General features: G+C 37.7%; 1 protein-coding gene across 2 annotated transcripts in view; it reads right to left on the reverse strand.

Annotated features, from left to right (window-relative positions):
* nrg3b (neuregulin 3b) overlaps positions 1-26309 on the reverse strand; it is a 219602-nt gene that overhangs the window by 85869 nt on the left and 107424 nt on the right. For both annotated transcript variants that reach the window (XM_037544476.1, XM_017695964.2), the window contains exon 2: positions 8755-8887. In XM_037544476.1, the coding sequence (XP_037400373.1) occupies positions 8755-8887 (133 nt within the window). The remainder of the gene's footprint in view (positions 1-8754; positions 8888-26309) is intronic.

Consider the following 26309-nt stretch of genomic DNA (forward strand, 5'->3'; position numbering starts at 1 on the left):
AAAACTATAACATCATAGTACTTGAACATACTTTTTTTAATGGTAAACAACATGTGTTTTTCAACTTTTTTATTTCTGAGAGACAATCTATATGTGTTAAACACTAAAAGCCAAACATCATGTTGCTACACTGCGTAGAATGTGTCCCAGCAAGAGCACCGAAAAACATCAAGTTTATCTCATAGACTTAATGAAATAAAACTTTTACATAATTAGTTATGCTTAGCATCATTTTACAACCTTTTTACTAATTTGTTGTTGTAGGATACTGTACGATGTGAAAAAAGCCAAAGACACCTGATATAACTTACCAATAACATTTGTCTGTTTATCTGAAAGACTGGCTGCTTTTCTTGGTGCATATTTCATGCCACATATGGTTTATTATGGCTTTCTGGGGTCTTGATATGGCTTTAATTTAACATAGTAATGGCAAAACGTCAGTGAGAAACTGAACAGTGCTCTGAGTCACTGAGCGCTGCCCCGCACCAATGCTAGATGTCAGTAGTGATAATGAAATTCAGTTGTTCAGTGTTCTAGAAGTATTAATGACATTCACAATGCTCTCAGAAAAGCATAGCTTGATATAATTTATCATAATAATGATATCATCATATCGCCCATGCCGTACCTTAACATATCAAAACATATTCCTCGTTCTTGCCTGTAGCATATGCTTAATTTGCAATTGTGAAATCACATAGTGGCACTGACAACTTCAATATACAGCTTAGGCATAGACAGCTAACAAAATAACTAGATAAATAGATATTAAAATACTGAAATGAACCAGACTGCACAGTATTGACAAAATGCCTGTCACTGCAGTCGAAACATCAACACCACACCTTGGATTAATTAATTCACATGAATTCATGAACTATTTTTGCAGCTAGCATTTCAGGTTCATCATCATAAAGCAAAGGCTGTAAAAAATGGGCTGAGATGAGGGCACCATCCTTGTTTGATCTTGTGGAGGTGCTGGCCTGCACTCTCAGGTTTCTATTTCACAAAAAGGCTGACCTCCTGCACCCGCAGCTCTTAAGGCCTCGCTCCAGAGCTCCGATCAGATGCGATTACTGGACATTTATTCCCCTTTTCTTTCATTGTTAGCACACTTAGTATGATTAATTACGTCAAGCTCTTTCACTGACAACTCGCCTCACTCAAGGGAGAAATACCCGTACCCCCTCCTCCTTCGCTCTGTCTCTTTCTATCATTCTCCTGCTCACTCCTCTCCAGTCAATTCAAATTCAATTCAGGGAGCACTCCATCTGCCATCATGGCTGCCGCGCAACAACAACAACAACAGCAGCAGCGGCAACAGTAAAAACAGACGCACATAAATAAGATGACATAAATAGACCATAGAAACCTGCTCTTAAAGATAAAGGTGAGAAAAGGGCTTCCTTAAAGAGATGCCATAAAGGAACTACTTTCAGTTTTGTGAGGAACTTTTTAAATGGATGGTTCTTTAAAGAAACATTTGTTGGTAAGTGACATGTGAGAGTGTGGAGATCCCTTTTGACAGTTTAAACGTCTCACATCATTTCAGGCTTTTTTAAAATTTAAGTTTGGTATTATTTTAAGTTTTTTTTTAAATTTCAAGTTTGATGTAGTATGCCAGTACTGTTAAAGTTTCAAAGCATTCACTCAGTTTAACAACATTCATCCAATGCCAACAACATTCATCCAATGCCAACAACATTCATCAAACGCCATTCACTTCCCAAGCCACACAGGAATTCAAGAAACTAAGGAAACTTTAAGAAACTAAGCTCCAAAAACAGCATTTGTGTTTGTGATGTCATGAAAATCAACACATTTACATATATCCACCTATTCAGTCTATGTCAGGTTAGATCCGTCCATTCTTGTTGAAGGGGTGCTTCAGCCTGATCTGCCTTTTGAAAGAACTAACAGTACAGAGCAGCCAATCAGAAGCAAGATTATATATATTGGTTTTAAAGCACTGTTTAATTGCAGTGCTTTAAGACTGCTGGAGAGGTTGGAAAAATTAATTACAGCTATTTTTGGTATATAAACTCACACAAAGATCAAGAAGAAAAAAATAAAATGCAAGAAAAGAAATGCAGTATATGGCCTCCTCCATGTAAAATAAAGGTGCTACATCAATGGAAAGATTTTTCCATTGACAGTTCTTCCTTTTAGAAACCTTTAAGAATGTAGGTCTGAGTTGTCATGTAATAGGTTTTAGCAGGAGTTCAATAAGGTAAAGCAACTTGGTAAACCTTGCTTGAAGCCCCGCCTCTGCAAACATCCTGCCTCTGTTTTCCTGCGTCTTTCTCTCTATCTTTTTCTTTGCAGTGGTCTGACATTTGGAGCAGTATCAATTCACTGGACGACCACTCCGCCCACTCATCTGCAACACTGCACACTTGACATGGAATGGCCCGTTTATCCAAACAGAGACAGAGACATGTGTCTGGGTTTAAACATCCATGCTTCAATTACACAGCCCTGTGCTGTGTGTCCACTGTGTAAGTAATCCACTTATACACCCAGAATGAAACACCCACAGATGTTCATCCCCCACACCAGCTGAGCAGCCAAAAGCAAGGACAGGACCTGCAGGCACACACTGTTTGCATTCACATTTAGCTTCCAAAGCTGCAGTTGCCTGACATGATGTTCGCCAGCTGATAGAATTTGCCTCTCATGCGTTCTATTGCATGTCATATTATTCTGAGTCATGCTGTCTAGTGCCCTGCTTAGGATTGTGTCAGGTTATGTCACATTACATATTATGCTCCATGAGCCATTTCTGTCAAGCAAGATGGCATTTAGCTATGTTACTGAAGACTTTTTAAAGGTGCCAAACAGTGTTCTTTGGAGTGATGCTATAGTAGAACCACTTTTGGTTCACTACAGAACCGTTTGAAGAGATGAGTGAGTGTGAAAAACCTTTTTATTTTGAGTCAGCGTAGTGTTGGCTCCGCCATCGGGAGGTTGTGAGTTTGATTCCTGGTGATGCCACAGCTATCAGTGACTAGGACTATCCTTTAGTAAAAACTTCAAGTTAAAGCCTAACTGTGAATATTATTAAAGGAGCATGTAGGTCTGTCAGGTTTTAAAAGAATGGCTATTTGTATTTTTGAGCAAATGAAATTGTCACACATTCAGCAAGCTCTCAGAAAGAAATGGACTTCATCTCCCAGACTCCTCTGTGAGATCACATGACTGAGCAACGTCTCTCAGACTTGGACTCCAACAAGGATTCCACTGCCCACTGTGGGAGCTCACATGACTTCTGACTCAGTCTTGTGCTCCAATCAGTGCTCTCACTACCCGGAATACTAATTGGTATCACCCGTGTGTTTTGTCATATGACAGTGTAGTTTACTTTATAAGCCCAGGCTTTAGCTAGGATCAGTGTGAGATATTGTTTCTTTGTAAACTACTAAGCGTGTATATCATGTTTCGACCACTGCTTTGTTTATCCTGATTCTGCCTTTTGCTTCGTCCTTTTTGAACTTTTGCCCATTCTGACTGCCCTCTGTTTTGTTGTCTTTTACATCCACAAACGTCTGGTTTCTGTGGACAAGTCACAGAAATTAAACAATTTGTCCTTATTTATTTTGTTATATCAGTATGGCCCATATCTATTTATACCCAAGCCAAATTCTGGTTTATAGTGAGTTTTATTTCACCAATATGTTTCCTGTGGCTGGAAATTGCATATAAACAATGATAAAAAAACTGTAAGACATTGTGCTAGAGATGCTATTTAGATTAAGTGACCCTTATTAGTCCCACAATGAGAAAATTTCACTTCCGCATTTAACCCATCTATAAAGTGAAACACCACATACACACAAGTTAGCACACACACACTAGGGGGCAGTGAGCACACTTGCCCGGAGCAGTGGGCAGCCCTATCTGTAGCACCAAGGGAGCATTTGGGGTTAGGTGCCTTGCTCAAGCACACCTCAGTCATGTACTCTCAGCTTTGGGGATTGAACGACCCTCCAGGCACCGGGCCGGTTCCCTAAACTTCAACCCATGGGCTAATAATAAATTTTAACTATATATATATATATATATATATAAATATATATATATATATATATATATATATATATATATATATATATATATATATATATTTGCAATGCCATGTACAAAGTTATTCACAACAACTGAAATTGTTGAAAATGTTTAGAGAAAATGCAAGATTCCAAGCCATTCCAAATAGTCCTGGTCATTTGTACCATGCTCTAAAGATTTCCAATCAACTATAAATGCAGCTAATGCAGTAGTTCTTTAGTCAGTTACTAGTCAATTGCAAGTCATGGCTAAAATCAAAGAGCTTAGTGAGGACATCCAGTTGCGTATTGTGGCTGCTCACAAGACGGGGAAATGCTATAAAGAAAATTCCTTCTGTTTTTAAATGTTTTCAAGTGCCATTGGACAAAGCACAACCAAAAAGTGCAAGGAGTTCCACAATGTAAAAACTATCAAATGGTCCGGTAGGAAGCCAAAACTGACTCCTGTGCTGGCAACAATGATATTGCAAGAGACCAAAAAGAATCCAAGCATTACCACCATGTCCATCCTTTAAAATCTGAGCAAGTAGGGTTCTAACATTTCAAGGCAGACACTCCAGTGGACACTCCACAAGGCTGGTCTCCATGGAAGCTGACCAATGAGGACTACACTTCTTCAAGACAGACACAGAAAAGTTCGCCTAGCCTTTGCAAGCTCACGTGGTCAAAGAGGAAAGCTTTTGGTTATCAATTCTGTGGTCGGATAACATGGAAATGGAGTTGTATGGACACAGGGATGAGGCTTTGCTTGGCGAAGGAAAGGAGAAGCATTCAACCCCAAGACCACCATCATGGTCAAGCGTGTTGGTGGGAATGTAATGCTTTGATGGTGTTTTTCAGGAAATGGGATGTGTAAGCTTGTCAAGAAATGGCATCATGAGAAAAGAGGACAACCCTTAAATGGCCAAGGCCCTCTGTTGGGCTCAAAGTTTTATTACACACTTTCTGAACTTTAGCAGAGATTAGTATGCATGTCCTTAGTATGTCATAAGCCTGGGATTTTAAGGGGTTAAGATTCTGGAGGACAACATCAGGCAGTTTGCAGAAAAACCTGGCCTTGGGGAGCACTGGACCTCCCAACAAAACAATGATCCAAAACAAAGTGGTCAAGAAATAGTTAACAGAAAAAACAATCCCAACATTTTGGAGTGGACTTCCAGAGTCCAAGCCTGAATTCCATTGACAACCTGCGGAGGGAACTAAAGACCATATTGATGGCAAGAAAGCCTTCCAACCTCAAAGACCTGAACATTGTTGCAAAAAAAATTTTTTTTTAAATCCCAGTGGAGACATTTAAAATATTGCAGCAATTATATGAACCATTTGATTGCTGTGATGGTACACAAGTCTTTACCTTGATATTTAAGAATGTACTCGTTTTATTGCATGGGAATCATTTTTTGTATTATTCTGAATCATTGTGTTATTCTGAAGGATTGTTTCATGTGTGAATCATTTCTGTCAAGCAGGATTGCATTCAGCTATGTTGCGTAAGACTTCTGCCTTCTAAATGCCTTCTTAATTGTGCACTTCCATTAGTATTCATTGCGTCTGTGAAGAACTGATTGTATTAACATTCACTGCATATGACAAGCAATTCTAGTGTAGTATTTTAAAGGCCGGCTGGAGTCTTTATCACCCTACACATTTTGAATGCGAAAGGTCGCCTTTGTGGATTCATCAGCGACCCATCGGACGCGAATGTGGTTAGCTCCGCCCTTCTGAACAAATGAGATGAGAGGAGACAGCAGCCAGGATTAACACAGGCTGTCGAGATCTGACAGCCTACTGACAATTTAATCACTGCCTGCTTCTCCAGGAGTGGGGAAAGAACGAGGAGGAAAAGTTATAAAAAGTGGATGTCGTCATCATTAATGTGATTTATTTTGTCATATCAGATCCTGTTAATACCCTCGACTTGGTCTCGCAGATCCAGTCTGTGCCTTTTACACCTATTCCTCTGTCATTTTCTTCACTGCTGCCGTGCATTGGACAATTTCTCCTTGTCGGATTTTCTGCAGTATGCAACAGAGAAGTATTTATTCGTTAAACACTGGTCTCTCTCTCTCTTTCACTCTCTCTCTCTGCCTATGTCTTCCTCTCTCTCTGTCTGTTTCATCTTTTATCTCTTCCCACATAACTGTTCTCCTCCTCCCTCAACACATCCACACATTTTCAGGAAATGTAACAACATTAAAGGGAGGCAAGGTGATTGCCTTTTAAAAAGCATGACATTCATTTAAACACTAGCTTTCATGAATATAACAATATGTACCCTATTATGAACCCAGGCAGGAAAAAACTAAAATAGTAACTTGAACTAATGTGCTGAAGAGTGCTTTCAAATTGCCTCAATCCTCCTCTTACAGGAGCAGCAAAGGTGAGTAAAAACTCTTCCTTATCTCCACTAAGGCTAAGAGAAAGTGGAACCATTCTCTTAAGATTGAATATTGCACTCTAAATGGGTTTTATTTTCCTAAGACCTTCACGCAGCCATATGGAAGCTATATAGCCCTAATGAATTGGTAAGAGCTGTTACCATGGTGATGATGAGGTCCAAATGTTAGCGTTACATAAAAAGCCAAACAGAGAGGAAACAGATGGATATGAGTGAAAGCTTAAACTGCATGTGTGCTGTAAGTAGGACTGAACTGGATAGGAGACTGCTGAGTCGTGTACTTAAGGGCCTTAGGTAGCAACGGTTAGCTTGAAAGCCCTCAAAAAGCTTCATTAATTTTGAGTGATGAGAAGCAATACACAGGTCTATCAGTATAACTAGGGCTGTGAGAATAGCAAATGGAGTTTCAGACTGACGAGAAATCAAAACGAATGCTTCCCCACATTCAAAACAAAGCTTGCATTCACTATTTATTGATGAAGATCTGTGAGGATATTGCTCAGCTTCACTTCCTAAATGATGCTACACAATTTTCTGAAGAGAAATGCTCATGGGTATTGAAACCATATGTCGATCATGCTGCAAAACTACAACCTCTGCTGAATCTGTCATCTGCTCTTGTAGCTCAATGGCTTCAAGGTAGTGTAGCATAATTAAGCAGCCTTCATCAGAGAAGACATCATTAAAGACGTGATCCAGTGTTTCCCACGTGTCTGAAATGAACCTTGGGGAAGCCGTGGGGAGGTTATTTGAATGTACAAAGGGTTTCATTCCAAATGCATTATAGACCATTTTCATGAATTTTCTTTTTTGTTTTATGAGATTGCTGGGAGTAAGCTTTACACACACATAGGAATGCTATGTTATGATTAATACCACATTTATTACAGAAATGAAAATGTCTTTTCCATTATATGCCAGCTGTTATTCTATTTCAAAAATGTACGTCTGAAATGGCTATAAATGAGTATACAACATTTTGGAATGGATCTCTTCATACACTGCTAGAAATAAAGGTTCTGTGCAGGTATATTTTTCATTTATCAAGGTACTAATTATGTAAATGTACACCCAAAAGTACAACAGTGATTTTAAGGTCCATTTGTCAACCTTAAATAAGTTTTTCCCAGTGAAAAAGTACATATTTGAACCTTTTTACAACCTCATGTTTTAAATAGACATAAAAAAAAAGCCAGGAGACAAAACGGGGTGTGTAGAGTCAACAGAATTTAAAAATATAATGTCTATGGATTATGGTAAAGTTATCTTCCCTGAATAAAGGTAATGAGATGTACTCTTGAGGAAACCAGCACAGTGACAAGAGGGATACAATGACCTTGTACCTTCATTTCTGAGAGTTTATGGATAACTGAATTCATCAGCATTTGTTTACGTATAATATATACTTACAATGACACTGCACATGCTTTTCTTTAATCATAAAAAAAATCTAAATTATTTTCTCTTTGTAACTTGGTGTGAAATTAACATTAAAGGTGTGAAATTAACATTAGACCTTTTAAAAATGGGACAAAACATACATAGAGGCACATGAATATAGACATATATGTCTTGTGTGGGAAACACTGGGTGATCAGTTTGTGGGAAACACTGGGTGATCAGTTTGTGGGAAACACTGGGTGATCTAATTTCCAATGTCCATTTCAGAAGAGAGGGGTGAAGCAGTTGGATTTTTGATGTACTGCCATCTTACCATCCAGAGAGTGATGTAAGAGCATTTCAGAGCAGTTAAAGAAACCTGCAATTATTATTTCAGAGCCGAGTCACTCATGCCTGAAAGAGCTGGCTGCATCAGACTCCTCCAGTTATATCCTATAGTCCCTCCAGTGTGGAAGATCTGGTCCTAATTACACCCTTGAGGACCCGAGTAGAAATCCTGGCTTTTCAAATAAGCATCACATACAGAGAATGTCAACAAAAAAAAAAAACGCTCATCATGGAGCAACTAACAGCTCGGCCACCACTCCTTCTTCCTCTCTCTGATGTCGGCAATTAGGCCACTGCGCTTTCCACCATCACACATGCTGCCAGCCAGCCCAGCTAGTCAGCTTTTGTTTTCTGTACTTACGGCTACGGATTAGTAAAAATAGCTACAATCAACTCTGACGCACACCAAGGGACATAACATCAACTTGGGTAAAGAAAGAAGCAGCAGAAAGAGGAAAAAAATGGTTTAAAATGCAAGTGGAATATTCATACAGGTTTTCTTTGTCTGACACATATATATGTCTAAGCTAAAAAGAAAAAGAAAGTAAGAGAGAGTCTTACCGGCAGTGTCTGTGCACTCCTGCCACTGTCTCGATAATGAAGCACTCTCCTTCGTTCAGACAGAAGGCGAGCTCTTGGCTGTCTTGGCAAGGCTTGAAGAACTCGGAGCGGACCGTCGGGGTTGTAGGTGCAACTTCATGAAAAAAAAAGAAAGAGAAAAGAGAAAGAGTGAGAGAGAGATTAATCAAGATAAATCAAATTAATCTGGCAGGGGGAAAAATCAGCTATTTCCAGAACATCCATTCACTCTGGGAAAATTACATTTCATTTATACTCAATATGAAGGCATTAATAGTGTTAATTGAATCACAGGTTCAAGTACAATGAATTTCACAATAAGTCCTGTGATTATAAATGAGCCCTTGAATAGACAAGATTTCTCAGCGAGTATTATAGGGTGCCAGGTTTGATAATACAGCAGAAAACAGACAATAGACCAGAGGGAGCACACTTAATGAGAAGCAATCTGCGTGCAGCTAAATACACACATCCAGCATGTGACAGACCTCGACTGACATACAGCATCAATGCAATGAGGGCACAATGTATTGGCTGCTTATTATCATTTAATTAGTGCAATATATGGCAGACTAAACTCCATTCCTGAGGCTTGAATCACAATGAATCAATATGAGGCGCACAACAAAATTGCCTGTAATAGTTATTATGTCTCTTTTCCTATGTGCTAATAGCAGCTGTGAGTCATACAGACAGAGGCTATTGTGCATGTGGAATGGGCCGTGCGCACACAAACAGCTGAGGTGTTTGTCCGCTGATGAAGCCACGGCTCGATGGATTGATCCAGCTGCGCTCGCCTGACTCTAGCATGCCAATCTTGTGTGTCTACTGCAGTGCAGTCTCAACAGACAGGCAGGGCCTACAGTGATGCCTGGATGTGTTTACACAGCTGTGCAGCTGCTTACCCCCACCATAAGGACACGCACAATGCAGTCATGAACACGCATGCTCACATGCATACTTAACAAGCAATAATAATACCCCAGACATCTGTCAAAAGATGGTGTAGTCAGAACTATAAGGAAGACCATGGAGTTCTGGGCTTTTACAGCTAAGACACACAAGTGTGTTATCAGTCTGTGTCGACCATGTCCCCGCCACCAGGTGCAAGGTGAGAAAAAACTGGAATCCAAATAAGGGCAGGCGCCTACAGTAGCATGGGAAAGGTCAAATCAATCTGTTGTTCTCAGGTATTGATGGATGAATCTCAGGTCAGTAAGAGTAGGTCCTGCACAGCGATGATGGATCAGAAGGGTGCTGAGACGAAAACAGGGCAACACAGATTCTACTGTGTTGTGAAAAAGCCAGCAATGATACTACTGTGTTGTGGGAATGTTATGCAGATCACAGTCAACCATGATGCAACTATACTGTAAGAATGCTGCATAGATAATAACTAGCAACAATACTACAGTATTGTGGAATGTTATGTAGATTACAATCAGCTATGACACAACTATGTTGTGAGACTGCTGCATAGATCATGACCAGCAATGACACAACTGTATTCAAAACTATATAGATAACAATGAGCAATGATGCTCCTGTATTAATAGAATGCTGTATAGATCATAACATCAATGATGCTGCTATACTGTGAAAATGTTGTACAGATCATAATTAGCAATGACACAGCTGTATTGTGGGAATATTACATAGATCATAACCAGCAATGATACTACTGTGTTGTGTGAATGTTATGCAGATCATAATCAGCTATGACACAACTCTGTTATGAGAATGCTGCGTAGATAAGAACCAGCAGTGATTCAACTGCATTCTGAAAAAGCTGTGTAGATCCTAACACACAATGAGGTTATTGTATTAGAAGAAAGCTGTACAGGTCATAACCAGCACTGATGCTACTCCACTGTGAGAATGTTAACCATCAACGACACAGCTGCAGCATACAAATGTTGCATAGATGTTTATCAGCAATGACCACCCCACCCCCAAGAAGTGGTCATTCCCTTATGGCCCAAAGATTTTCCTGATTGAGTATAACTTTGTCCAGTTGCAACGCTACTGTGAAATATTATAAGTTGAGGCCCTTTTTCTGTTCATTCTCTTTGTCTGTGCTGCTTTTCCTCCACTCTCTTCTGCTTTGCTCTCATCTTCACATGGCCAAGCTCTACTGTGTAAAAAGAATACACTCCATTAAACCAAATTCTTTAGACCATCAAATATTCATGGATTCCATTGCATCACCAGCAACGATACTACTACACCGTGCGAATGTTAAACAGATGATAGGCAATGGAACAAAAGAGCAAAGTACAAGTACGCCTACTTTTATTAGAGGGAGAGCGAATGTGCATTTGCTCCCCAACTTTTTATTCAAACTTTCAGTGGAAATGACTACATGAGCATGAGTTTAAGAAAATAGTGTATTTTATGTGACTTCTATCAACCTTTTACACTCCCTTAAGTTCTAAGCATTGACTGGGTAAATGGGAGGTTTTAACTCCAAAGCATGAAGTGATTATTTTGAGTTACATGTTTATGAGCTTCAAGCCAGTTTAACCCCTTAAATAGCTGACTTTTATTACACATTTCTATAACCTTAGAATAGCTCAGCGAGTTAGCATTGAAGTCCCTGCAGCTACTGAATAATAAGCCCTGGTATGTAATAAGCCTATTTAAAGAGGTTAAAGAAATTAGACTGAAAATGCACAACAGGGTTTAGGTATTAATTGTGTAGGTGTGCAGTAAATTCTCTAAAGTGCGCTGTAACTATCTGGGTTAACATTATTGTAAATAACCAGTCAGTTCAACTATATTACACTGAAATCAATTATAATCCATTCTAGCTATTAACCCCCTAAAACCCCAGGCTTATTATACACTAAGGCTTGTTACTCAGTAACTGCAGGGATTCCAAAGCAAACTGTTTTAGCTATTCTTTGGTTAAAGATCTATGTAATAAAACTTTGAACCATCAAATGAGCCCTGGCATTTAAGGGTTTATGCAGATAAAGAACATAGGACAACTAGGATATATGGTGGTAAGGAGTGGCCAATATGGCAAAAAAAAGGTTATATCATGATATTTCATGACTTTTGTTTTGTCAGATATCTAATCCGTTGGAACAGGGAAAAAAGAACCAGTAGATATAATCAAAAACTGTGAATACAATCATTTTTATTCAACATTAAGTATACTGTGTTGCACTAAATCCAGTTAAAAAAGACTCATTTTGTTGTCTTTACAATGAAACATTACAAGTATGGCGATATACATGCTATGTTCAGAAAAGCATATTGTACTGTACTGCAGTGTACAGTGACAATATAAACTTTCATATTGACTAAGCAGTAGTATGAACACATTCACTACATTTCAGTGTATTTAACCTGAAAAGTACACTGGAAACATCTCCAAGTACCAGTCATACAGTGTGTATCTGTCAACTACCGAGAAATAAAACTGAATCTGGTTTATAAAAGAAAGCAGTGATTCTTACTGTAGTTTATTGGGTCCTTTATTTACAGATTTTTCTGATTTACTTCCTGTCTAAACATGTGACATTACATTAAATTTAGTGCTCATAGTACCTACCTTGTTACAACAATTTCAAATTGTCCAAATAATTTCTCTATTAGTTATTATCTGCTTAATAACTAAAATCTATTTACCATTTCAGTGTAATTCAGTGTAGCTGAATTGAAAGTTTTTTTATTACCTAGTACTTTAAAGCTTGTCCCTCACACTCACCCAGTTAACAAAAAGTAAGCACTGTACATTTAAACCCTCTTACTATCATTAACAATGGCTTGAAAAAAACACTTTAAACAAAGTAGGATACATTAATTCTGAGACTGAATTTAACCGTATTCTTTCTTCAGTTTGTTTCAATATGTTTCATGGGCCATAGACTGATATTAGACTAACTAAGCAGCAATAATGCTATGATTTTTAGAGCATGCTGTGTAGATCATAACCTGCAATGACAGCCAAAAACAGGTCTACAAAGATACATAATTCATCATCCAAGCCATTAGAGGGCATCAGGGAGGTGTTATCTTGTCCTTTAGCTCTCCATAAACATTCTCAGGGTTATGACATGATATAAATCATCTGGAAGGTATTGATCAGAAGGCCTTTGAATCAAATGTTTCATTGTAGAAACAGAAAATTGGAACTCTTGTAGATTATTAATGTCATTTTCCCCTCTAGAGTGCTGTTTCAAACTAGATCAGTCGATCAGCAATCAACAGTGTTTACTGTGTGACCTGCGGCCACTTACAGGCCTGATCCTTCACCGCCACAGCTTTGATTAAGGTGCTCATAAAAGGGTCAGATTGTCCTCATCTGCAGGCTATGAGTGCAGAAACATGCAATAACCATCACTAAGCACCAAATTAAAATTATGAACCATCTATAATAATTGCATGAAAAAGGGTACTCTTGAGGGGCTAGAGGAGGTGTTCAATGAATTAATGAACTCTGCAATCGATGCTCAGGGATTCTGAGGAACTGTTAGCAATCAGCATCCTTTTATGATGGATCATTGATAAGTTTATTAATGCTTGTCTAAATTGATTGTACACATTTTTGCAAACTAAGGCCTAAAACAGTTAGCTCAGCTGCCTTAGCTATTGACTATCTTCTTGTGAAACACAATACTTTTTTATGGCTTTCACACAAATCACACAACAGCAATTAGTGCATATGGCATATGCTGCTTTCCATCATGTTGATGTCATGCAGATTACTCCACTATAGCTACGTACAGATGTTCACTCTGCAATCTGTCCTAGGTTTCATTAAAAGCTGAAAGAGTAGAATTTCATTATCTAAAAGTGAACAATGAGCAAAATATCATTTTTAGTTGACAATGTTATATAATCAAGTACAAAGGCATTGATCTTGCTGTATGTGTACTCACATAGGATGCTACACTCTCAATTTCCACCGTTCAGGTGTCAGAGAATGGATTGGCAAAGCAATTAGCTCAGAAAGTAGGTTACAAATGGCTAGCATTCACTTACCAACCCCAGCATGATTACACGTGCATATAAATAGAGCAAATTTGAAACAAAGGACTGGATCAATAACGAAGAATGTTCCCTCTGGTAAATGGAACATGTGAAAGCATTACAATTGATATATTTTATTAAGTGTGCCTTATTTTTGAGAACAATTTAGAGTTTTTGTTTCCCCAAAGAGGAAATTGTTTGAACGGCTGTGCTAATTGTTTTGAGAACATGTACCAAATCAATTGTGAAATATAGTAAATCAAAGAAGGCTGAAGGGCTGTGGGGATTTCTTTGAAGCGTAGCACTCTCAGTTCCTGTTCAGCAACCTCGGTCTGCCTGCCTATTGACAGATTATTCAGAATGAAGTGAACCGAAAAGAACCTGACGATCTGTGAGCGCCAACTCAAAGCATCTACCTGATTAAGTCTGCAGGATTTTGATGATTTTCTCAACATTTCACTAGCGTTGCTACCATAAAAGGCAGACAATTTAACACATAAAACTTGCCTGTCCAAAAAAATAAATTAAGAAAAAGAGTGAAATATGAATGAACATTATTACGCTTTGTACAGCCATTTTGAATTATATGTGCTTAAGAATTCATGACCCAATCAAGTATAAAAAAATCAGCTTCAGTAATTGCTCAGGTGATGATGGGATAATTACTCAGTCTCCAATTGGTGACAGAATCATCCCTGCAGTTATTGCCTAAATGCTTTCTCGCAACATAGGATTTGTTCTGGTGTCTTTTAAATTAGCCAAACTTTTTTTTCATTTTTTCTTTCCCACAAGGCAAACTACATCATTCAATTCCCTTGATGAATGCTATAAAATAGCCTTAGAGCAACGTAAAATTGAAACCATATTCCCCCCAGGTTATTCCACCTGAAAAAGACCCTGTGTTGAGATTTTGGACAGAGAAGGATGTGCATCCCCTCTTTCTGATGCTGGAAGAGGTAGTTAACATTCCATGCATGCAGCAGAAAGAAAGTGAAGAGAGTGAAAAAGACAGATTGCCTCCTAAATTTACAGATTAGGCAGATTAGAATACAAGCGAATTTGTGTTGAATATTGATTGGGTGCAAATTGAATACAGATACTACAAGCCAATTCTTTTTTTTCAAATTATGTGATAATTTACTTGAATACATTAGTTCAACAATGAAAACCATCAACAATTAAGAATTTAACATCTCACACACCCCTAATTTAAGATTCTCAGCATTCCCCTTCGGTCTGTTTTAGTCCCATATATTCTCTCGACAACAAAGATCAAAGCAAAATGCATTTAAATGCTATAAGGACATGTGTATTATCCACCCCTTTATGCACACATCCACACACAAATACTCAATCACCACAGAAGCAGGGATGTACATTTACATTTGTAATATTTTCTGGAATGCCTTCCCCATAATCACCCTGCTCATTAGTGTTCTCAGGCTGTGGCTGATCTCCAGGGAGAGTTCTCTCACACTGTTTACAGCAGGGCACATCAAACACTGCACACACAAAGAGGAGAGCGCCAAAGTCTGCAGAGAATTCTGCCTTTACTTAACTCATCATACACCACTGCCCACAGCCCCCCCAAGCTCCCTCCGCAACGGAGGCAGGGCGAGGTTGGGCTTTTACATCTGACCAACTGACTGATGACACAGCTCATGTAGCTCCATGGCACATATGATGTGTAGTTTGTAATATAAAAAAGTTCTAGAGAATGCAAATAGTGTATGAGTTAAGGAATCTGCAAAACCACTGCTTTTCATTTTGACTAGATATCAATGCTAATGTCAAAGCTAGTATCACACTACTTGTCTGAAAAGCTATGCTTTTAGTCTTCTTCTGCAGATAAAATGGGGTAATTCTTTATTTCAACAGTAAAAATTGGTAATGTGTACATTTGGATTTGTATTGCCCTCTCAGGAGTTATTCTACATTACACACTTTAAAAAAATGGTTCTTCAAGATTCTTTAGAAAATACTTCTATATAGAACCATAAACACCCAAAAGCTCTTTACATAATTTAATTATTTTTTGCATCATTAAATAGTTCTTTAGATTGATGGAGAATGTGCTGTATGCAGTTCTACAAAGAACCTTTGCGAAAAGGGTTCTATATAGCACTAAGAAGGGCTCTTCTTTTGTTACAAGCTGGATATCATAATAATAGAAGAACCTTTTTGGTGCCCTATAGAACCCTTTGTCTATACAGAACCATGCAAATCACATTCTCTATCAATCTGAAAAACAATTTCATGATGAAAAGAACGATTTAATCATGAGTGTTCACTGTTGTATGCAGAATCATTTTCTTTACTAAAGAACTGTTTTATACAGTGTACTGTTCAGAAAATGTATTTTCAATAATATAAAATGGCCTTTTCTTGAAGATGGATGTCTATAAATGCATGCAATGTGGGTGAAACCTGTATGTAAACATGTCAAATTATTTTTATTATGCTAACCATGTGTTACGTCAGAGGTTTTAAATAAATAAATAAATAAATAAAGATTCCAGAATGATGAACAGTAGATAAATCTAAAATCAACATCCAAATAACTACTTTTTCAAAAGTGGTGATCAAATCTCAAGACATAAAACTGAACACAAAATAATTATGTATGTAAAATACTGTGCAAAAGTGCAGATAATGCAATTTCATTGATTTAATCTGCAGTTTAAACAGTCATTAAGTACAAGTTATTCACTAATCAGGAGATATTTCAAAACAGATTAGATATAAGATGCTCCACTCGTGTAATGATGGGGAATGTTAAAGGAAAACAAGTGAAATAACTTGTTTCCAAAGCTAAAGCTAACAATTTTAATTATAAATAAAAGATACTCTTACAATAGAAAACGGGACTAATAACAACCGTACAAGACCTGCTAGATCACCAAAACTGTCTGCATCAGAAAAAAACAGAACTTTCATCTAATAATTAACTTTTAATCAAATAATTAAGAGAGAATCTTTTACCTCTAAGAAAAAATCAGGCTCCACTCTTGCATCCGATCTGAAAAAATCCTTCCACTGCGAGAACTCTATGAATTTGAAATGATGTGTAGCTGTCAAGAAGCCCTTACTGAGAAAAGGAAACGCCAGAAGCTGCTGGTGTTCTCAGAACAATGAACTGACCACCCTAGTGTCCAGACCTCAATATCGTTAAATATGTTTGAGATTACTTGGATTGTAGGAAGCAGAAAATGCAACCAACTTCTAAGACTGAACTTAGGCAATGCAGTAAAATATCCCTGCAGATTTCTTTGAACAACTGAATGCAAGTCTTCAGAAAATAATGAAAGCTGCAATAAAGGCAATTGATGGATTCATTATACTTTGAAATTATTAATTGCTAAGGCTTATGTGTCATTTTCTGTTCAATTTGTGTTCTGCTGACACTGAAAAATGAATAATTTGTGCTTAATTGCTGTCTTGACTGGAAGTTAAATAAATAAAGATTAATCTGCACAATATTTAATATCTTCTTAGTGGGCCCAAAAACATGAGACAGTGTATAAAACTAAACATACCTTTGGATGTCTGGTTTAAAATATTTTAATTGACTGTGTAGAAGTTATTGTGGTAAATGAAATAACCAAGATGATTAATATGTGAATCTAAACCTTTGATCAATATTGTACTGTTTCAGCATCTCCTTTGTCCTGTGATTGTACAGCACACTTTTTGACCTCTCTTTTTCTCCTTCCAGTCAAAGGCAATAGAATCAGGCCTGAGAGGTCATAGCCAGGATCACCTTTAACAACACCGTCCTCCAAACCCCTCCCAACACTCAGCACTGCGGCCTCTGTCAGAGACAAATGGAGGTTAGTGAGGGGACAGGTGCTTAAAAGTGAGTGTGTTTCCTGTCAGCGGGGCGGTGGGCTGCGAGAGCTACGTTGCACTGACAGCTTGGGATAGCTGTAGACACAAACATCTGTCACACAGTAACAGTCCGCCTTGTCCTTCACCCATCAGACTGACAGGCCCCCAGGGCAGTCTCCAGAGACATGCCTGCACTCAGAACACACCACGTGTTGCCATCTCACTCAGAGAAACCTCTACAGACCTGTACACATGGGAGCAAATAACTTGAAGAGACTTCCATGACTGAAAAGAAGATGCACTAAGTGATGTGGAGCTGTATATTCTGACTTTAAAGTATTGTCAAGCAATCAGGTGTGTAATGATGATGATGTCATGTTTTGTCCATTATCTTAAAAAAGTTTCCTTAATGGTTCTTGGCTTGGCTGTATGGTTCCTATAAATAACCTGGAGTTGCTATAGAACCTTCACCAGGGCTTAATTTGTGGCAGAATTTCCTGGATTAGATCCGGTACCTGTTTAAGTGCATCTGGCACCTTACTCTTAACATGCCCACCGGAACCACAAGGATGAGCAGGCATTTTGCATTTGTGCCCATTTCCAAGGTTGTTTTCACATCTAATTGGTTTGCTAAAGTAACATTTGATTTGGTTCAAAGACATTTGTGGTCAGTGATTGGTCAAGAATTGGACAATGATATAAGATAAACCCTCTTTACTATAACCTTTGCCTCTATTAGTGTCTGAAAATGCCTTTTTTTTTATTTAATTTTTATTTCTTCAGAAATGTTAGCTAGCACAGTTTGCTATCTGAGGGTGAACGTAGAGAACGTAGAAGCGTAGAGTGACACTGACACTGTTCATGAACAGATTTATAGCTGTTATTAAAGGAAATGAAAGGTAGTTTTAGTTAGTTAGTCAGTCAATGGACTAGTTGCATTTTATCTCTTAACCAGCTGCATTTTTTCTATAATTTTGGAGGTGTAGCATCATCCCTGGTTAAATAATTTGATGTGACAATGAGTGGAGATGTATCAAGAAAATAATATTTTGTACAAGCTTGATATAAAACAGCAAAATGTGAAAAAGTCTTATGTAAAAGGTTTTATGCTATGTCATCATATACCATTGTACACACACATTTTCAACTCCTGCTGTTCTTTACTGGCAAATGTGACCAGTGCTGTTGTGAACGTTCATCCCAAAAGATGCTCATAAACACTAAGCAAATCCATCCTGAACTATTAATTTATTAAGCAGTCCATATCCTACTTTTCCCACCGAGGCCTACTTGTGACGTTTGCGAGGTTTTATGCACCAAAAAGAGCTGTAGTTCATTTTTACATGACCATTTCCAACCTCTCTTTGTCCCTTAGAATTAATCAGGCTGTTTTTGTTACTGTGCTTTTAGGACCTATATACCCATACATATACATTTACAGAAGTTTGAATACCTCCAGTCAAATTTCACATTTTGTTGATTTTCTAATTGAAAATAAGGTTACACATCCTCTACAAACAATAAAGTTAAATATGGCATCAAGTTTAACATATTTGAAAAAATAAAAAATCCAAAAATAAAATATTTAAAAATATACAAAGTGCCATAACTTTCGCACAGACCACATTTTATTTTTTATTTTATTTTTTCCCAATACTTTTAATTTAGTAAATAGTAATTGTGCAGAACTGACAACTGTGTTGATGTATGAACTTATTTTTATTAGAAAATCAACAAAATACGTAATTTGGCCACGGGCAGCCAAACATTTTCATGAGAATGAGTTCTGATCTATTTGGCTGCTCTGCAATGTGCTTCATAAAAACAAAATAAATAAATAAATAAAATTAAAAAAAAAAAAAACATTCAACACTTCAGGTGGGGCTAAACTGCTGTAGCCTAAGTGATCTTTCCCGATCGTTCCAGAAGTTCCAGAGTGTACCAGTACCTCATTATTTACAAATTAAGGCCTTGTCTTTATATTATATAGCTGGTTTTTCAACTTTAAAAACATTCTTTACTCACACGTCTCATTAAAAATAAAAGGTTCAGGAACACTTATATTCTGCTTCAGAACACGGACCCAACCATGCCATAAACAGGTAATGGCAGACGTCACATGCAGCAAGTTGTCATGTTTTATTATGTCCAATAACAGATGTCATAATGTTTGATGTCATGACAGCTAACTAGATTTACTTAGCATACATTAGCAAGTGACATAAGCTGTCATAACATCAAATATTATGTCATCTCTCTTGCAATTAAAAATAATGCTAACATAACACTGTTATTTACTGAACAAAGTCTGTCATGACAACTCATAACAGCATATTACATTAGGTCAATGTAAGGTAGCAGGATTCGAGCGTGACCAAAGAAACTCTTAAACCCTTACCAACGATTGATGCAGTGAAACAGAAGATTTCATTAGTTTGTTCAAGTAAGAGCCAAACAAACTGGAAAGTAATAAAAATGAGAGGGTTATAATGAGCTTAGTTTTTATAAGGCCATTGAAAGTTAGCCATGAGTTGCAGAGAAATCATTCAGTCATTTTTTTCCTCTGAAGTCTAAAGAATCTAATGCATTTTACTAAATCTATGTGTGATAAATCATGCATGGGGTGACCATTATCCCCATGGGACTATTAAGTGTTAAAGAATCACCCACTGAAATGTTCTTTATGGAACCAAAAGTGGTTCCTCCATAGCACTACTCCAAAGAGTGTAGTCAAGCTGAAGAACGGACTAAAATCTCATTCACTATTTGAAATATTATTTATTTTAGCTTCGAGTGTGTTCAAATGACAGCATGCATGACACAGCAGAAACCGCAACACTTCAAACTACATAAAAAAGGACTCTGTGCTGGCACAAGCACTTATCAGATAATTGGAGTTTTGAAGTAAACAGCGATTTTTAGAGCTCTGCTAGCATCAAGTTCATCAAGATGGGCCTCTTGGCTTGGCCTTGGGAGAGGTTTAAAGTGCTCTCGAAGAGCAGAATGACAAGAGCAATAAGAGGGTAGAGAACAGAACACTTTCCTCATTGCCTACTTGCTAATGTGGCTAAAGTGAGCGCTAAGCTAACTCAGACTCCCACTGGATGGCTTTATGATCTTATAATTTTAGAAAATCTGACGAATTACGAAAAGCATCGTAGGGCTAGCAGGTGTAACGTTATAGGATTTCACTGAGTAAACTTGTTTAAAAGAGGCGTAATGCAATGCATCATGACCCTGCAACATCTCTGTAACTAAGCACTGAGTACCAAGGGAAGAGAATTGGTTACCCTGTTAGGAATATTTCAAAGTGTCTAGATGCCCTCCCCTGGAAATGAAAGAACTCATTAAATTCAACAGCAAGTCTGAGACCGAGGAAACTTCAGACAAATGCCAGCCACCAGAGCCATTACTGAGCTGAACAGAGTCAGGGACTATGAAACAGGAAGGAAGGGACATTGCAAGAGAAGGTAAATTGAATCCTCTCAGCACTCTGAACCAGCTCCTCTGGAGAAGATGACAGCTCCACATGGACAAAGTGTGCCTGACTAACTTGAAGTGACAGTTAAGACAAAGGCTAGCACTCCAGAGGACTTAAGAAAGATTTTAGCTGTTATATGCCACCCTGCTGACATGTAATCAAAACAAAAGATCACGATCTGGAGAGCACGGAAAGGATCATAGTGGCTTGCCACCAGCAAGTGTTCTTAATTAAGTAACATGTCTTGTGAGCATTAACAGATCATAAAAAAGGGAAGGATATTCTTCCATTATCTTAGAACAATAACCCAAATTGTCTTCAAACTATGTAAATTGTAATACATTAAGCTCTAAGCTGTAAAACATTATTATAACGACTTTAATTTCACAAGTCTATACGATTTCTAGGTCTACAAGGTTATAGCTGCTCTTTGCTAATTCGCTCAAGCTGAAAAGTAAAACGATGCCTATTTTTTTCCACTTAGTTTTCTCAGAGCAGGACGGTTTGAAGGATTTCATAAATGTTTTATAGTGAAAGTATTAGAAAGCAGGAAAGAAAATCCCTGAATAAAATCCAGGGAAGTATTAAAAGGGAGGTATCTGAGGAGACAGAAAGCTGTGTTTCAAAGCTGGTTATTTCCTCTTCAAAAATGACATGGATGACTAAACTATTTTTTAATGTTCTTGTAACATAATCCTCCATTTCCAATGCCTTTTTCTGTATGTCATCCAGATATCAGTAAATACACTGTAGAGTACAGTGATGCATGGCCTTTTACCTTTCAGCAAGAAAACTTCTTGGGGAGAAATCTTAACTCACCGGGGATAAATGGATAAAATAGATCAATGTATATAGTAATATGTATAGAAGAATTCTGTACGTATAAAAAAAGATTGGTTTAAAAATCCCCTGTTGATTTTGTTGCCCTTTGTGAAAAGTCTCATATCACAGATCATGAAATTGTTTTTTTCAGACAAAAGAGTTTAATTCTAAGAGATAATCAATTGAAATATGACTTCATTTAACTGCAGAAAATATTTTTAGTGACAATTCCTGATGTTACTCACTGATTTTCAGTTACCTAAAACATCTCTTACTGGTCACCATGTGGCTATCAAGGATGGGATACCTTCTACCCTGCTGTCAGAAATGCAGGGGTGTGGCTAAAATAAGGCCTCACCTACAGACTGAAACACTGTGTCTCTGACATGACAAGAAAACATGGAACAGTATTTTTTAAATTTTTTACAGTTTTCTAATTTTTTACAGTTTTCTATTTAAAAATAAAAAAATATTATTCATATAAATCTTTATCAGTTACACGATTGATCTTTTACATATATTTAGCTTACACACATACACACACAGCCATTCAGCTTCACAACACACATATATATATATATATATATATATATATATATATATATATATATATAGTTAGAGAGATATATCAGTTATACACCTACATACAATCATCATGTAAGATGAAAAATGACTAAATGGCTGTGGTTGATACATAAATGCACAAAAAAATAAGTGGACATAAGTCATAAGTGGACCTATACAACCTATACTGTATAGCTGTGTGCAGTGACACATAGACATTTCCCATTCATCAGTTGTGAGAGAACCCAATACTGTTGTTGTCTAAACAGTATCTTTGTGGAGATTTTTAATTTCCTGCATAATTCAAGCTCAGCAGCTGTCCTTCACATTGCCTGAAAATTTCATAATGATTTGACCAATAGAAATGCTTCAGAACTGCTACTAATGAAATCTCTTTACATCATCTTATATTTAAAGTAAAGAAAATGTTTGCTCTCTACTGTTAATCATTTTTTAGAGATATTTGTTTTTCTTTGGACAGTGATGATATAATGGGGATAAACTAATAAAGAGTTTATCCCCAATAACTAATAAAGGGAAAGAGTTTTTATCTGGCTTGACTTGGAGTAAAATTTTATAGCAAAGATTAGCTTCAAGTAACAGGCTTTTAAGGTATGACAGGCTGAGTCCCTTATAACATGCTGCAGTCGCTAAAATCCATTACCTTCATTATCTGCAGAGCACGTGACAGTAGCTGTAAATGGCTCATAATGTATCAAATATGGACAGATGGAATGCAAATGTACATTTAATGATGCTGCCCTGCTTTTGAAGAAAAAATGAAAGGAAGATACTTAGGTCAGTAAAATGGGCTTTAAAGGTTTTTTTTTTGTTTGTTTTGTTTTGTTTTTTCATGCACAATGTTCATGTGAAGAGAGCTGTGCTAATATCAGAGAAACGTGTGCAATAAAAGCCTGTAAATGTGTCCAATAAAGACTTTAATTGATGTTTCATAGCACATTATCCTCACGGTGTATTGATATGCTCACGATGTACTGATTTCCTGCAGCATAAATAAAGCTAGTAAAATGTGTTCCAGTAGAGTTTCGGATTACACTTCATTCTCTTTTTATGAGGTCTCTCTGCAAAAGCCAACCAACTCTGGACCCTTTAGCTTTCCCCAGTCCCCTGATGGACTGCAGATTTGGCCAGTTTCTCATCATTTGATCTGCTTAAACTGCAGAGCCTCCCACACATTCCAAGCATCAGATTGATTCATACCACCATTACACAAGCTACAAGAAGATTCAAAGTACTCTGTCTAATGCACACGCACACACACACACATACACACACACACACACACACACACACAGACTCGCAAACACAAACATACAGATTATATTCTTAATTGTGTCCATAACTGAGGAGACATAACTGATAATCCTGAAAAACATCTCTACAAAGACTTCAACATATTAGAAACTGCTCTTTTCTCTATGTAATGTATTTTCACTGTCACAACCAAACCTTGTATATCAGAGACTTACTGACTAACTGAGGTAACTTTATTATGGAAGGGAAAACAAAAGCATTCAGTCACACCTTATTTTGATTGTTATACCAACAGCGTTTTTGTTAGGTTTAGGATTAGATACAGGCTTTGAATTGAGGTTAAGGGCCCATATCCTACATTTTTTTGTATATTATTGTTTCACTTGAGGTCCACTTATAACATTTGTATGGTTTTAAGTACCAAAAAATGCTCATGAGATTTTCCAACCTCTCATTATCCCTTAGAATTCTATTCTGCTCTGACTGGCTGCCCTGTATTATGCCTCATTAAAAAAAGGACTCAGAGCTAAAACACTGCTTTAGAACTTCACTCTGAATGGCCAGTGCTGATATAGGTTGAATAGGTGGATATACACTATATTGCCAAAAGTATTTACTCACCCATACAAATAATTGAATTCAGGTGTTCCAATCACCTCCATTGCCACAAATGTATAAAACCAAGCACCTAGACATGGAGACATTTGTGAAAGAATGGGTCGCTCTCAGGAGCTCAGTGAATTTCAGGGTGGTACTGTGATAGGATGCCAAAGTCCAATCATGAAATTTCCTCACTACTAAGTGTTCCACAGTCAGTGGTATTATAACAAAGTGGAAGCGATTTAGAGTGACATCAACTCAACCACAAAGTGGTAGGCCATGTAAAATAACAGAGTGGGGTCAGGGGACGCTGAGGCGCATAGTGCGCAGAAGTCACCAAATTTCTGCAGAGTCAACTACTACAGACCTCCAAACTTCATGTGGCCTTCAGATTAGATCAAGAACAATGTGTAGATGGAATAGCTTCATGGAATGGGTTTCCATGGCCGAGCAGCTGCATCCAAGCCTTAAATCTCCAAGCGCAATGCAAAGCATTGAATGCAGTGGTGTAAAGCACCACCACTGGACTCTGGAGTGACGAATCACGCTTCTACGTCTGGCAATCTGATGAACGAGTCTGGGTTTGGCGGTTGCCAGGAGAATGGCACTTGTCTGACTATATTGGGCCAGGTGTAAAGTTTGGTGGAGGGGGGATTATGGTGTGGGGTTGTTTTTCAGGAATTGGGCTCGGCCTCTTAATTCCAGTGAAAGGTACTCTTAATGCTTCAGCAGACCAAGAGATTTTGGACAATTCCATGCTCCCAACTTGTGGGGAGTTTAGCCCCTTCCTGTTCTAACATGACTGTGCACCAGTGCACAAAGCAAGGTCCATAAAGACATGGATGAACGAGTTTGGTGTGGAAGAACTTGACTGGCATTCACAACCTGAGTCCTGACCACAACCCGATAGAACACCTTTGGGATGAATAAGAGCGGAGACTGCGACTTCTCGTCCAACATCAGTGTCTGACTTCACAAATGTGCTTCTGGAAGAATGGGCAAACATTCCCATAAACACACTCCTAAACCTTGTGGAAAGCCTTCCCAGAAAAGTTGAAACTGTTATAGCTGCAAAGGGTGGGCCAAAATCATATTAAACCCTATGGATTTAGAATGGGATGTCACTCAAGTTCAGTTTGCATATGAACGCAGATGAGCTAATACTTTTGGCATATATGTAAATGAGTTGGTTCTCGTAACATCACAGAAAAAAATTATTCCAAACAAGCAGCTTTTGCAGCACTGGATGACGTATTGAGGAGTGAACAGTATGCTTTGAAACTTTAACTTCTACATACTACATTAAATTCCTTCATTTTGAAATAGTGAAGAAAATGAGTATTTTCCATTTTTTGGCACTCTTTAAGGTCAGGGTCAGGTTTACGAATAGGTCTGGGGTTAGCTCAAAATCTTCAGTTCAAATTCAATAGATAACACCATTTAAAGTCAAGGTGAGGATCTACAAAGCAGTAGATTCAGCCCTAAACAACAAATGTAGTAGCTTTTTGTATTACAGACAGAGCCACAAAACTTTTCAACATCAAATTCACTTCATCTTTATACTTTTTCTCACCTGATAAGCCTTAATGTTGTTCTGTTTTCAAAGAATTTCATAGCCCATCATGTTTGTCAATTGTATTCTGTTCATTTGTGGCTATTTTTCAGTCAATTTAGCAGTTCTGCTGTCACAGCTGCAGATCGAAAAGCTGCGGTTCAGAATACGATGTAGGCCTCCAATCATATTCCACTTTAAAACCTGCACAAACAAGTTGCAGGTCAAACATTATCTTATGTTAAATTATGTGCCTATTTCCTGTTTTTAGCATGTGCTAAAGTGGAAACATATTAATGGTTAGCTGCAGCATAAAGCAAGTTATTTACTTACAATCAGTGCTCAGTAGAATGATGCTTTATCGCAAATGATCAAATCACGACATGGAAACTAAGTGCTGTACAAAATATTAATAACCAAAGAATTTACTGATTT

This window comes from Pygocentrus nattereri, chromosome 13 (genome assembly GCF_015220715.1).
Source record: "Pygocentrus nattereri isolate fPygNat1 chromosome 13, fPygNat1.pri, whole genome shotgun sequence".
Taxonomy (NCBI): domain Eukaryota; kingdom Metazoa; phylum Chordata; class Actinopteri; order Characiformes; family Serrasalmidae; genus Pygocentrus; species Pygocentrus nattereri.